Source organism: Haplochromis burtoni, unplaced genomic scaffold (genome assembly GCF_018398535.1).
Source record: "Haplochromis burtoni strain Fernald_Lab_line unplaced genomic scaffold, NCSU_Asbu1 Contig_237, whole genome shotgun sequence".
Taxonomy (NCBI): Eukaryota; Metazoa; Chordata; class Actinopteri; order Cichliformes; family Cichlidae; genus Haplochromis; species Haplochromis burtoni.
In genome coordinates, this window is record NW_024582598.1 from 372790 (window position 1) to 388421 (window position 15632).

The 15632-nt window shown below is 38.7% G+C and overlaps 1 protein-coding gene across 3 annotated transcripts; it reads left to right on the forward strand.

The window, feature by feature from the left end:
* Positions 1-628: 628 nt before the first annotated feature.
* tomm40 (translocase of outer mitochondrial membrane 40 homolog (yeast)) lies at positions 629-10745 on the forward strand. Of its 3 annotated transcripts, none has more exons than XM_042226992.1 (9): positions 629-764; positions 1459-1694; positions 1823-1983; positions 6434-6535; positions 6655-6760; positions 7608-7730; positions 7887-7963; positions 8866-8968; positions 10244-10745. In XM_042226992.1, the coding sequence occupies exons 1-9, from the start codon at positions 676-678 to the stop codon at positions 10381-10383; spliced, it is 1137 nt and encodes a 378-aa protein (XP_042082926.1). In that variant the 5' UTR covers positions 629-675; the 3' UTR covers positions 10384-10745. The 3 variants fall into 3 exon arrangements, with proteins under 3 accessions (XP_042082926.1, XP_042082928.1, XP_042082927.1); XM_042226994.1 differs by having other exon boundaries at positions 674-760; XM_042226993.1 differs by having other exon boundaries at positions 675-768.
* The last annotated feature ends 4887 nt before the right edge of the window (positions 10746-15632 follow it).

Genomic DNA, 15632 nt, shown 5'->3' on the forward strand with positions numbered 1-15632 from the left:
TATTTTTCTTCCAGTGTGTCTGAACTAGTAATTGGACTCATGTGGATTTGGTTACTGGATTAGAACAGCAATCCTTTGTTTTATTCTTAGAAGAAAATGATCTCTATGGCTTGATGAACCATGTTTTTCTTGACTATATTTATTTTTTTAAAATCAGGTGTTGCAATGCTAATTCCAAGCAGATAAAAAGTTCAAGTGACTGCACTCCACAGCTGCACTTTCTGTTTTTTTTTTTTAAATTTCATGAATGATTGCATTTTGGTGTAAGCCTGATCCATGTAACCTAATATTTCTTGCTAAGACAGAATCGAAGTCAAACCATAAATCTGTCTTTTATTTGCCTAAAATGCAGTATAACATTTCATTATTTACATTTTAGTTAGAACCTGTTTGAATAACCCTGTCCACTGGGAGATGATCCCATTCTGTTTGAAAAATACACAAAACCCGTATTCTCATATTAGTATAATTAATATATTTTTGTTCCTCGCATATAATTGTGTAAACACTCCTGTTCGCTCCATACCCTTGGAATGTCTTTCAGTGAAAGGCCGAATTATGCGAATGTTCAGTAAATGAATCTAATGATACGTCACTACAAAAGGGTTGTCCTAGCTTCAGCCAATTGTTGCCGGCATGAGATGCACATGAGCCAATGCACAGACGAGTCTGGTAATGGGCGGATCCTTGTCAACTACGGTCACTGACGTTGTCGTGAACTTTACCGGTGTTGAACTACCCCTGGACCCAAACCGTCACCGTAAGTAGGTAAACCGCAGAAAGGAAGGGGGTGTTTTGTCATTTGGGGGCAGGGGGGGTATTTCATGGCGTTACTCTGTCTTGCGTCGTAAATCTAGTTACCGCTCTGTTCACATATGGGCGAATAGATCTCGTGGTCAATTCCACATGGCTACCTAGCCAGCCAGTTAGCTAACCAACCTCTGCTAGCTCGCTTTAGCATTCATAGGTTAAATGCTGCTAGTGAATTGTTTTGTCAGCTGGTGGCTTAAATCCATATGTGGCTTAACTAAAAAATAACCAACTGCAGTACAACATGTCTTACTATCAGGTTATACTGTTTTTATTGTATTTAAAATCTCGAGAGTCTAACTAAATTGGGCCTTGGCTGAAACCAACATGCTGCACCAATGCTTCAATGAGGGTAGCGGTGTTGATGGTCGCTGAAGTCTTGTGAGCAAATGCTTTAAGAGCTCCGTGTTACTAAAGGGCTTACAGATATACTGTATGAAGCATGAGTAACAGATCTCTGAGCAGAATATGCGCGTGTATGTATTTGTGTATTTACCTCACAGGATATATGCAGTTCATGTTCAAATTTACTTTTTGACCATTTCTACAAGATCAGTTTAACAGTTAGTAATCTGAATGCAAATATGCAGCTTTTATTGCTGTTTTGAAACAATAATGTATTTATACACTGCCTGTCTCTCTCAATAGGCTGTTACCATCTAAAACTATGGGCAGTGTGTTGGCTGCCGCCTCCCCCAGTCCAGCCCCAGCTGTAGCTGGAAGTGGACAAGGGGTGCCAGGCTTGGTGTCGGTCCCTCCTGGGTTCACTATGCCCTCAGTGTCTTCCGTCCCTCCAGCAGCTGGATCTGACCAGCCGACAGCAGATGCACAAGCCTCTCTCCCAAATCCAGGATCATATGACGAATGCCACCGCAAATGTAAAGGTCTGGAAATGAGGCGCTCTCTCTGCATTTCTTCATTTGTTTTTCAACTTTTGCATCATAATTATGCTGTTGTATCATTGCATCAAGTGTCATTGTTAAGCCGTGTTGTTCTCCCTTCTTTGTTTCAGAGGTGTTTCCACTTCAGATGGAAGGGGTGCGGTTAGTGGTCAACAAAGGCTTGAGTAACCACTTCCAGGTCAGCCATACTGTTACCCTCAGCACCCTGGGTGATTCTGGTTATCGATTTGGTGCTACCTATGTAGGCAGTAAACAGACTGGGCCAGCAGAGGTAATGCTCTTTTTTTTATTTTTATTTTTATTTTTTTTTTTGCCTTTGCCTTAACATACTACTGATGTGATTCTGACCGTTGTGTGTAAATCTTTGTAATGTTTACAGAATTGAATGTTAATTCCATAAATACATCAACATTTCATTTAAAATGCATGAATATTATTGAGGTCGTGGTTTTTTTTTTTTTTGCACTGTCATGTAAATGTAGCATAGCTTTTATATTCATGTTGCCTTACATTCCTTATGTACAATGCTTTGCAAAAAAGAAGTCACCTAGATTCAGTGCATCTTTTAGAAGAAAAATAGAAAACTTACCAAAGTGTAAGATAAAATCAAAACAAACAGGACAATCTTTGTATTTGTATATTGTGCTAAGTTCCTGTTAATTAAATCTTTTTAAAGTGTTTATTCACCTCTTTGAGGTGAAATATATTGTCCTGTGTCATTCAAACATTTGAATTTGAACTAAATAAAGTTGTGTCCAAACTACAGGATAAAAAACAAACACAAAAAAACAAACTAAAGTGGCCATCCCTGAGTGTAGCCAAATGAAAATAAAAGGTAGGATTATGCAGGAAACGACCTACTGTTTTAGTATTATTTTAGTATTGCTTAATGCTTAAGGGTTAACACATCTTTGTCCAGTATTTTGACTATTTTCCTAAAGGCTTCATTAATCACTGTGTTTACTGGATGAATATATCTTTGGTAAAACGTGTTGGCAATTTCACTATGTCTTCATGAGCTGGGTGGATAAACTGTACATGCTGGATTTTCTGGACACCTGATCTGCTATTGGAGGATTTCAATAAGAAACAATTGCATTGTTTACGTTGCCTTTATGCAATCATCTTACTACAGTTAGCTGTGTGACTTTGCCACACAGATGTGAGTCTGCTATACTTTTTGCATATTGTTTGTTCTTGGTTTACGTCACTTGTTTTAAATGCACAGTATTTTATAAACCAACGGATGATAATCTGCTTTGAGAAACAAGTTCCACACCTTCTGTTGTACCAGATGTTTGACTTTTTAATCTAGTGATACTTGTCCAGATGACATCCAATACATTTTATGGTGCAGGTAACAGCTGTTATTTGGCATATGCAGGGGACTTCATCAGGGGGTAATTTTAGAGAGCGATTTATTTGATTTTTGTTTTGTGTTTGATTGGCAGAACACATTTTTAATATCACTTGATCATGTTCTTTTATTTGGTTGAAGTCAAACTCGTGATCACCATTAATAGTGTATCTCTACTTCAGTGTGAATCTTCACATAAATGTCTAATAAGCCATAATGGATGATTAGTGATATTTTATATCCATCCATCCATCTTCTTCTTTTTATCCGGGGGCTGGTTTACGGGGACAGCAGCTCCCACGGGGAAGCCCAGAAATCAATCTCTCCAGCTACCTCGTCCTGCTTGTCCAGGGGAACACCAAGGCGTTCCCAGGCCAGCTGACAGATATAATCACTCCAGTGTGTCCTGGGTCTGCCCAGGGGCCTCCTCCCGGTGGGACATGCCCAGAACACCTTGCCCAGGAGGCATCCTTGTCAGATGCTCGAACCACCTCTACGGGCTCCTATCAATGCGGAGGAGCAGCGGCTCTACTCTGAGCCCCTCCTGGATGGCTGAGCTTCTCACCCTATCTGTAAGGGAGAGGCTAGCCACGCTTAAGAGGAAGCTCATTTCTGCCGCTTGTATCCGCGATCTTGTTCTTTCGGTCACTACCCAGAGCTTATGACCATAGGTAAAGCTAGGGACGTAGATCGACTTTGCTTTTATCCTCGCCTCGCTCTTCACCACGTCTTACTGGTACAGTGTCCGCTTCACTGCAGTGTAGCACCAATCTGTCTGTCGATCTCCTGCTTTCTTCTCCTGTCACTCATGAACAAGACCCTGAGATACTTAAAGTCCTCCACTTGAGGCAGGAACTCGTCCCTGACTCAGAGTGGTCACTCCATCCTTTTCCGGCTGAGGACCATTACGTCAGATTTGGCAGTGCTGATTCTTATTCCCACCGCTTCACACTTGGCTGCAAACCGTTCCAGTGTGAGCTGGAGGCCATCACCCAATGAAGCAAACAGAACCACATCGTCCATGAAAAGCAGAGATAAGATTCTGAGACCACCCAAGTGAAGGCCTTCTGCCACTTGGCTATGCCTAAAAATTCTATCCATAAAATATTCTATTCTACTCATTGAGGGTCTTGTGAATTGCTCTTTGTCCGGTGTCTCACCCAGGACCAATTTTCCATGGGAGACCCTACCAGGGGGCAAAAGCCCCTGGACAACACAGCTCCTGGGATCCCTGGGATTGCATTTTATATGCAAACAGTAAAAGATCTTGTCTGTCACTGTGACTTGAGTGATCTGTGCATAATCATTTTTTTTTTTATCAATTTCTTTTCAAAAAATTACAATATATGTTGAATGCATGTGGAAACTAACTGTAGACGTTCACATACAGTAGAGCAATAGCAATATTATATGCATCAGAAATTCATCTAGAGCACCAAAATGTGGCCACCTAACCTAAAAACTAACTTGTTGATTTGGATTATTGAGCCAAAGTAGTAGAGGTGGGAATCACCATACATCCCACGATACGATATTATCACAATACTTAACGCACGATACGATATTATTGCAATTTTTAAAATATTTTGCGATATTCAGATTCTGTACATGAAGGTAAACTTTATCAATATTCATTTTATCTAATATCAAAGTCTCACACTCAGTCTTTCTCTCATTTCAGTCAGTTTTATTGTTGACAAACTGAACGGTTTGCATTACAGTCTAGTCCAACTTAACTGAATGCAACCATCTGGTACAATTATAGCTATTCTGAACTATGCAATTTATGAAAACTATGCAGCCCATTCAGCAACTGAAGAATTTGAAAGTAAATTAAAATAAAATTATATTTAACATTAAATAAAAAAGTTTTAAATTAATTAAAATAAAACATGTCTTAAATTAAAATAAGTAAACTGTCATGTTCATTGCTGCCAAAAAACAAGTTAAACACATTTGGACAGAGAAGGAATGTCAGGATCCTTGCTCAGAAAAAGGATCAACATGCCCTGAAGTCAGAGTTCCAGTCCACAAAAACTTTTTTTGTAACAAAATATCGATTTCTGCTGTCCCTGTATCAATACATTATTAGCAAACAAAATATCACGATACTACACAGTATCGATTTTCCCCCCCACCCCTACAAAGTAGTGTCACCTTAAATGCCTGTCTCAAAAATTTAGGGGACCTCATGATAGTTCACTAATTTAGTGGGATGCTGAGATACGCTACAATGAGGCTTACAGTGACATTCATAAATATCTTGAGTATAGTTGTGGATATTGACATCAAAAACAACCGGCTATAATACACTGAATGTTTCAAGACCATTAGGAAATGTTGGTCTGTGAACGTGATAGGTCTTTTTATGGAATTTAGGGTCCTGTGTAATTGTAAAGCATCAGCCACTTATGTGAAATCTGTATTTTTGTGGTGCAAAACAATTGGACAAAACAAAACTGAAAAACATAATTTTGGAGCATTATGGAAGCTGTTTAAACACCAGATGTATTCCAGACCATTAAAGTCTGACCTGTGGTTGACAAAAACAATTGAATATAGTGATGACAAAAATCATTATTGTGTGTGCTATATTATATTATTAATAACCAATGCCACTCCTGAAACATACAAAGTGTGCCTAAATTAAAGATAACTCAACTTTATTATGGTGTTAATTGTGTGCATTTTCCCCCATTTAGAGTTTGTCTCTAAAGCCTCTTTTCCATTAGTACCTACCTGGATCGACTAACTTCAACTTGGATCGACTGTTTTTTCATTACAATTCAGTACTACCTAACATGCGTGGTTGTCGTCATAGCAACGCGTCCAAGCGTCCCGCAGAGTAATTAACATGACACGAACGCTATGAAAAAGGTGGACGTTGTGGCAAGAATATACCTTTTGCTCAGTCTGTGCCTTTTCTTCGGTCTCAGGGATCACCGTATTGTTTTTTGTAGCCATTTTTCTTATTGGTGGGTTTCAAAAATGGTGTTAATGATACTGTATGCCTTCATGACTCATCGAGTGACGCTACTGACCAGCCAATCAGTGGCATGCAGGCTGACGACGTCACATTTTAGTACTTGATCGAAAAGTACCTGATACCAAGTACTTTTACTAAATGGAAAAACCAATTGAAGTTGATCTGAGTAGGTACTAATGGAAAAGGGGCTTAAATGACATATTATTAGTGTGTTTGACATTTAGTGTATTATTAGAGTTCAAAACTTCAAAAACACCTGGTTGGATTGTTTTTCTTCACATTTTCACAGCCCCAAATTCTGTATTGATGCTGACTGCCATTTTATACAGCCGTTGACATAGTTTTGAAAAGCTGACAGTGTAGTGGTATTCTCTCTAGTCATTCCCAGTGATGGTTGGAGATATGGACAACACCGGCAGTCTGAATGCGCAGGTCATCCACCATCTTACAACAGCTGTACGCTCCAAAATAGCCATACAGGTATGTAGACATGCAATAGCATGTAGATGTGATCCTTTAGAATTTTTATTAAGCGTTTCAGTGAATGTTTTGTTGTCCTTTCAGTATTTTATATTTTCTTTTTATTTATTTATTTGCAGACTCAGCAGCATAAGTTTGTGAACTGGCAGTGTGACATGGAGTATCGAGGAGAGGACTTCACATCTGCTGTGACGCTCGGAAATCCAGATGTACTTGTTGGATCTGGTATGATAAAGATTAGTTTGATCAGTTATCCTTTATTTATTGAAGAAAAAGTCACATTGAAATTAAAATCTCTTTTCCAAGAGAGACCTAGACAAAACTGTAGCAGAAGTTGCAACAAAACAAAGTAAAAAATGTGCTGCAAAATGAAATACAAAAATATTATTCTTAATAATGAATATGAAACCTGATGCATTTAGTTCAATAAACAAAGGTCCAAAAGGAAGTTTTTTTTTTTTTTTAATAGCAAAATAATAAATTGAGCGTCATTGGGCCTTTCATGCTTTCGTGTGTCAGTAAAACACTTTCCAGATGTTCTTTCAGAACCACAGCTGATGTGACTGAATTTCAGCTTGCTGCTGAGTTGAATTGTGTGATGTCTGAGAAGCAAAGCATCAACCTAATAATCTAATAAACATTAATGGAAACCAGGGGGCGCCTGACGTCCATGAATGAGTGCTGCCTCACCTACAGAAAGTAATACATTGCTAGTTCAGTCTATGTGTCCAAACTGTGACTCCTGGAAGAAGTTCTCATTTCTTAGAATACTACTACTATACTCTGTCACGTATTCACAACCATTGATAATAAAACCCAACTCGACAGCAACAACAACAAAAAAAAAAAAAACTAGTGAACTACACAGGAGGGATTATAACAGCTGTTAATGAAAAGCTTGGAGTGCTTATAGGCTACAAACATCCTCTGTGGGCGCCAGTTTAGCTCAGTGCGTTGAGCAGGCAATCACATGACATACGGCTTAGAAAATATTAAAAAAAGTGTACAACGGGAATGTGTCTCAAAAGAAAAAATAATCTGTATTTGTAATAGATGCTTTTTACTGCTGCAGGCATTTTGGTGGCCCACTATCTTCAGTCTATTACTCCAGCACTGACTCTCGGTGGGGAGCTTGTGTATCACAGGAGACCAGGGGAGGAAGGAGCGGTCACCTCTCTCTTGGGCAGGTACACAGGTAAAATCGCTCTTTAAGATTCACATTCTGCACTGCAAGACTACGTTGTGCTAAAATTTATATATTTTATCATGAAGCTTTAAGGGTATGGTAAAATGTGAGCTATCTAAGAGATGGATTAGTAATCCCCCCCTGCCTTTTTTAAAAACTCCACAGGTGAAAACTATGTTGCTACGTTGACTTTGGGAGGAGCAGGAGCTCATGCTACATACTATCACAAAGCCAATGATCAGGTATCTAACTTCAGTTAAATTGTGTTGCTATACTACTCAGGTCACACTACACTTGCATAAATCCTCACAGTGGATCTGAGGATTTCATCTTGGGCATGTGGAAGTTTGGCCTCCTGAGGCCATCACTGACACAATGCCAAACCTGTCATAATTTTGCGGGCAACATAACCACCTGTAACTGTCTTTAACAGTAATGGTTAAAATGTTTTGTAGCTCAAACGAAAAAAACACAACAAAAAGATTCTCTTCTTTCATCCAGTGCATAGCCAAAGTCTAGAGAATCATGAGGGACGTTTACAAGAAAATCCCTGTAACTTGCAAATGTACTTTAGATAAGCAATGGCTTCTTTCTCCTGAGCACATAATACATTTTTACAATAAAAACAAGTCAAAAACACATGCAGCCAGAGAGATTGAGCAATTCACAACCATATATTAACATCAGAGACAATTTTGCTTCTGATGGTCAAAGATTTTGAATGTTGGTAAAATTTTGCAAAGAGTGTTGATGAGACTCGATTGTGGGTTTGACTGCTGCACATTGGAGTCTGGATAAAGGAACAAATATACTGAGGGTTTGTTTGCAAAAATCACAGGTGAAGTAAATCCTGTGTTGTTCTGTGTTGTCCTTAAAGTGACACATTTGGCGTGAACAGTTTGCAGTGTTGGAATCCTAGCAAAACAGTGTTTTGGGGTTGTTTTGATTTTCTACTCCACATTCAGTGAAAACTGGCCTTAACTCTGATGTGAGTAACAACATGTAAATTCTGGAATATATTTTTTGCAAGTCTGCTGATTTTGGCTTTGAAAATATTTTGCACACGTGCAATGTGCATATTGGTACTTTAATATTGAATTAACAGACTTAATGTTACATGTACTTTAAATTTCTTCTTTCACAGTTGCAGGTAGGAGTTGAATTTGAAGCCAACACGAGGATGCAAGACACAACAACATCCTTTGGTTACCAGTTGGACCTCCCCAAAGCAAATTTGCTCTTTAAAGGTAAATACCGTACACAAGTTGTAACAATTAGTAAGAACTAGAGATGGATCGATCCGATATTACGTATCGGTATCGGTCCGATACTGACGTAAATTACTGGATGGATATCGGAGAGAAATAAAAAATGTAATCGATCCATTAAATATCAAAAAAGCACCTCACAAAACTTGCGACATGGCGTAACTCGGCTCATAACCGTAGCACGTCGCAGCAGTATGCATCACGTGATAGAGCGGCTGTGTGTATTTGTAGCCTCGCTACCAAACCAGCATTTCATCTCCGAGGAAGTTATCCCAGAGAGAAGTAAAGCAAGTGTGTAAGTTCATCTCTGAATGTTTGTAAAGCATTCCTGCGTTAAGCTTAACAACCGATATATGGAGCGACTGCCTCTTCTCTCTCTCCCTCTCCTGCTGCTACTTCAATCGTGAAACTGCTTAATGATCAGCTGATCGGCTTTTCTGTCGCGAGTCCGTCTCTCTTCTTTGTTTTTGGCCCACTTTGCACCAGAAAGAGGAAACCAGCGGCTGAACAACAGCAGCACGTTTAAGCTTGATAAGCTGTTGTTAGAATTTATTTAATATTACTTTCTACACCAGGATCTTTTTCTACGTAGCTGACGCTGGTAACTGTGCAGGGGCGGATCTAGCAAAGTTTAGCCAGGGGGGCCGATAGGGCATTAAGGGAAAAGGGGGCACAAAGTGCATCTGTTCTGAATTCTGTTGAAGAAAGATGTTGAATCTATTTAATTATTCTTGAAAAATAATTTATTTCTGTGCATTTTTCACCTGCATCAAATTAAAGTTGATTACGTCGATTAAGCATCATGAGGTGGAGGGGGGGTGGTTCCCTATTTTTTTTTTTGCTGGGAGTTTGCAACCCTATTAGTTAGGTTGCTTAATATTTCTGCTAAGTACTCTTTAAAATACCAGAATAGGGAGGATGGAGCAGGTTTAAGTTTATTAGATTGATCAGTTTTGCTGAACTATGAAATATTTTGGGTGCAGTGTATTTTTTACATACAGGTATAACAGAATAGCTTTAGTGTTGTTGTTTATTTAAACTTGAGTATGAACTTATACAAAATGCAGCAAGATATTAAAAAAACAGTTTTATTGATTAAAAAACACTATTGGATTCATATCGGTATCGGCAGATATCCAAATGTATCGGACATAAAAAAGTGGTATCGTGCCATCTCTAGTAAGAACATTACCAAAAAAGGGGAAGCAAACATTTCCATTTCAAAATTCATCACTTCTATGTTCTCTTCTGCAGGATCAGTTGACAGTAACTGGGTGGTTGGAGCAACTCTTGAGAAAAAGCTCTTGCCGCTGCCTCTCACACTGGCCCTCGGGGCTTTCCTCAACCACTGTAAGAACAAATTCCAGTGTGGCTTTGGTGTCACTATTGGCTAGTGGTTCGGGGGCTGCTTGGAACCAGCCCACAGGCCACCGTTTGGACCGGCACAGAGACACACAGGAAACCTGGACTAAGTTTTAAAAATTGGATTGAGAGACTCTCTTATAACTGATTTTCTGAGGCAGACAGAGAGACAAAAATGACTCAAGGAGCCAGGACTGGCCAAGCCATGCCTACATACTGTAGCACAAATGTCTTTCCTTTATGGTGTGTTGGATGTACCCAGAGTCTAGAGAGATGTATATCAGAGGGGATCATGTGACGCATGACAACATGTGATGTGAAAATCAAAGTAAGTGGTGAGACATAATATATGGTGGTTATGTATAAATTGAAATAAATGTGATTACTTTTTGTACATTTGCCTGTGTCATTGTTTATAAAATACAACATGTATACCTGGATTATGTGTATCACATGAGCTGCAATACATTCATGAAAAAGGATTCTTTGAGTCTGTGAGTGATATGCTGGGTTTACTTTAGTGAGTTGTTTCCATCCAGCTTAAAATAAATTTAGCAAAGCTATGGTTACATTTTTAGGCTGAAATCATATTTTTGTTGTTAACTTTAGACTTTAATGTTGGAATAATTTTTATGGAAAGAAGAATATTCAGTGATGAAACTACAGAGGATCCTACAGTTTTGTGAAAAAACAAAATGTTACTATTTGTGTATATTGCTGTATGATAAAATAGGCAAGAATTTCGAGTAGATTCACCATAAGCATATAACTGATTTTACATCATTGCTTTATGAAGTAATGCATGTTTTTTTTAATACTTGAAAAAAAAACAGTCTTCGAATCTACAACTAATATTATAAGTTGTTTTCTAGAGTTCTTCACTTACACTAAAAAAAACATTGCTATTTCCTGTATTCTTTAGTCATAGTTGGATTAGTACTGTTTAGAAAGGTACAAGGTTTACTTATGTTCACAAGTTTCTGAAATATACAGTACCTGCCCAGTTACATCTGTCAGAAATGTTCAAATTGATTAAGAAGTTGCGCAATTACCAAACTAAAACTTGACCTGGAACTTCTTTAATGCCGTATAGTGGAATATGGTGAAGCATGCAGTGAGATGTTATTGTAGCTGGAGAGAAAACTATTAGATGTATGTGTTCATTAATAACAGACACATTAAAACAGAAAATGTACTTTAAGTAACAGAAGTAAAATGTCAAATATTAACAGTTCATGTATGTAAGTATTAAACACGTCGCCAATTTTATAAGTAAATGTATTTCTATAGGTGGTATTGATATGCAGACTCATCTATCTTGCTGATGAGACCCACCATAGTCACATGGGACAGAAAGAGAATTAGGGTCTTGTTTTCTGCTTCGCCGTCACCTAAGGATTTACATCCTTTATAAGCAGAAGGAGTCTCACTATCTGTTTTAACGTCTCCCATTACAATGGCCTCACTGTGTTTGTAGAGCAAAAGGCCCCTCTGTAGTGAACATGCATACTATAGGTAAATGAATACCACAAACATAAACTAAATTCAATGTTAGCGCTTCTCAGAGTCTGGGGTAAAACCCAGAAGTAGCCATGAATTTCCACATAGCCAACATATATCAAACATTTCTGAGCTAAATTTACAACAGAGTGATAGATCTTTCCTCTCTATCTATGCAGTGTACTGTACTCTTTACTATTGTAGGGCCATCAGCCCATTTAAACAGTATAAACCCTCTCAAAGCCATTTACAGTTATCTTTACTGACCCCACATCAGCATGTTTGAGGCCAATCAAAATCCCTCAGTGAAATGTGATAAACTGAAAATCTTACCTTTAGCGTGTCAAATAATTCGTTAAAGTTCCGTACACATGTCAAAAGAACTCACAACTGTTGTTACAATAAGGGTCTAATGCACTTACGCATCAGGAACTGACATGCTAGAAAATCAGTCTAGCTACCCTACAAAATGTGCACAAGTTGCTGTAAAACTTGCATGCTATAATTACTCCAATCACTTTTACTCATGTTCAGGACTCTAACAGAGTTTGTGATGTTCAGAGAGTCATATAAATGCATATCATTTATAAAATGATTATTAACTTCACACCAACGATCACCTTAACTCAAAAACACACTAAGCTTTCCAGGGAAACTGCCTGTCTGTTTAATCAGGTGCCATCTGCATTCATTCGCTGATCCCTCTTGGGTGGCAAAATCATAAAAAACTGATGGGAAACATAGAAAGTATTGTTTCATGTTAAACGTAGAATCCCCCATTTTGACACATGGTCTCTCCCATGAGTCAACTCATCAGAACTAGGAGAATAACAAAAAGTAAAAGGTTAGTTAGAAAATTTCTCAGACAACATCAGCGCTTCTCCTCCAGAGTAACTTCGCTCCAGCCCAGGGTTACACCCTGTGTTAGAGAATAAAGTCAGCATTATTGTCATGTTAAGTGGGTCTAACTCTTGGCTCTGCCTGGAGCCTGCATCCACACCACAGTTACCTAGAAACCAAAATCAGTTAGTAAATGCAAACTTCACGCTTGCAAACAACTGTAGGTTATAAGAGTATTAAGGCATCCCACACCACAGACACAAGTGTGCCATGTGCAGTTTATTTCCCCAAATCATTAAAAACACTACTGTTGACATAATTTGCCCAAACCATGGATCATCCCATGTGTTTAATTAAAACTACTGTAACCAATAACTTTTCTTAAGTAATGTAACCCACTTGTTTTAAACACTATGGGCTCAACACCTTAAAATGAATAATGATATGATAATGAGCCCCGCACTAAGATGTTCTGTAATCACTGCACAACCTGCTTCATTTCACTCATGTCTGCCTGTGTGATGCCAAAACCCTTAGAGAGGAAACAAAAAAACAGAGAGAGAATTATGACCTTGTTTTCTGCTCAGCCGTCACCTAAGGATTTACATCCCTGATAAGCAGGAGTCTCACATCTGTTTAACGTCTCCCATTACAATGGCCTCACTATGTGTGTAGAGCAGAAGGCCGCTCTGTAGTGAACATGCAAACAACTAAGTGAGAAAGTGAAATTACTATTACTAATGTGATATGATTAAATATGCGATTAATAAGTGAGAAAAGAAATCTGCCACCACACCCCCAATGAGCAAGCACTTTGGCGATAGTGGGAAGGAAAAACTGCCTTTTAACAGGAAGAAACTTCCTGCTGACCCAGGCTCAGGGAGGGGCGGCCATCTGATGCGACCGGTTGGGGTGAGAGAAGGAAAACAGGATGAAGAGAGATGGAGATTAATAACAGGTATGATTCAATGCAGAGAGGTCTATTAACACATAGACCTGGACACGTGTATCAGTACTTTTAGCCACTTTTGGCTGGAATTTCTCTGCCTTCACTCTTAGCTGGTTTGTGACCTGGCTTGAGATTCAAACTAGTTGGTTATATTTCTTCTTTGCCTGCTTTTTCTCTAGCCTCTTTTCTTCCATGGGCAGAGACTAACAGGATAGTACAGGTACCTGTGTAGAACTCAGATCTGACCTGGGCCTCTCTCTGACTGTTACGACAAGAAGTCCTCATCTTCCTGGCTCCACCTTTGTAACAGAAACTTTAAAGAACAGAGTGTTCTATGCCTACACATTTTTGACTAAGAAACTTTTCCAGTTCAACTTGGCTCTCTCTGTTTTCAAGCATGAAGAGTAGTGTTCAGTTAACTCTTTCAGCTTTGACTGTTTCCAGCTGCATAACGAGGCTCTGTCAGACTTGGATGCTGCAATATTGTTCTATCATGGCAAACTCCTTTCCCTGATTATTATAGTTGAATATAAAGTCTACAAAGATCTTTTCATGACACTGTGGATTTTATGTGATTGTGTTCTACATTTGCAAATAGCAAATACCAGTATGACCCCATGTGGAATTTACTAGGGCTGTGGGAGTTCCAAGTGGGCAGACCCACTGAGGACCCACATGAGCCAGCCCAGATGGGCTATGTTCTATGGGTACCATATGGATAAGATATAGGAAGTAGGTTGAACAGGCAACTGAGTTTAACTACCTCAGCTGAGTATAAGTATTACTGTGTTATCTTGTTGTTTTATAAGATTAGCATTAATAAATGTCTGTACAAGACCAATTTTACTGGGTTCTAGATTTTTTTTAGAGGAATATAGCTGCATGTAACCTTCTTACGTTTTTCTTTTAATGCCATCTCACAGTGCAATGAGGGTAGGGGTATATAAAAACGGCCTTGAGCAAGAAGTAGTTCCCCTGTGTTGGGAGCACGCACAACAGTCAGAAAGGCAGATCAGTGAGCACACTTTCTCTGCAGAACACAGAAGATCATCATCATTTTTTATTGTCACTGTTTTTATTCTCCTAGAAAAGCAAATAAAATATGCAATTTTTTTTACACACGGTGTTTTTTTGCAGAGAGAATTTTGACCAGAAATAGTGTACTGACTGTAGAATCCATCTCTGGCTGCTGTGCCTGCTCCCAAAACAAAGGAAACTGATTATTTAAGGGGAACTGAACGGTCTTGTAGGGCCACAGTCCCAACTGCTTTTACTGTGATTGCTGTGGCCCTCTGTTTTTAACCTGTGTTAATGTTACTTTGTTAGAATTCCTTTTTCCTGCATTTACAGCTTGTGTGATTATTGGCCAGGAGGGTTTGCAGTTTCCTCAAATCACGAGTTATTTGCTGTTTTGATTATGACTTTAACTAATGGCTGCTTATAAATTGCATTGTCACACTATTACATAAATATATTATTAATATGTGTATATTGGTTTAATTTTGCTGGTGTCACTCCCTGGAGTAATCAAAGTGCAGTTTGACTTGGCCTACAAAGAGCACTAGGCTGGGGTGTCACATCTGAATAAGCTGGTTGTAGGGTTAGTCTCAGGTTTTGTGCTAGACTATATGCACCTTGTGTGCCTGGGGGTAATCGCTCTGAGTCCCAATTTGTGTATTGATAACTGTGATCATGCAGGGGATGTTTTGAAGCAGCTTGTAAAAACACATATGGTTTTATTTATGGTCTTGAATTTGGTGGCTATAATGTATATTCTTTAATACACCTTGCACAAGATACAGAACATTTTGGCCTTTTGGATAGCATTTCTTGATTCCCATTTGAAACCTTCCTGGGAAAACTGAAGAACACTGTGCAGAGGCCACAGAAAACTGTGGAACAAATTCTCAAGTACGTCTATGAGACGCAAAGTATTCAGAAAAAAAGAAAAGAGATTATCCCTGTTTCCTCTCCATTTAAAAAGCCTCTTAA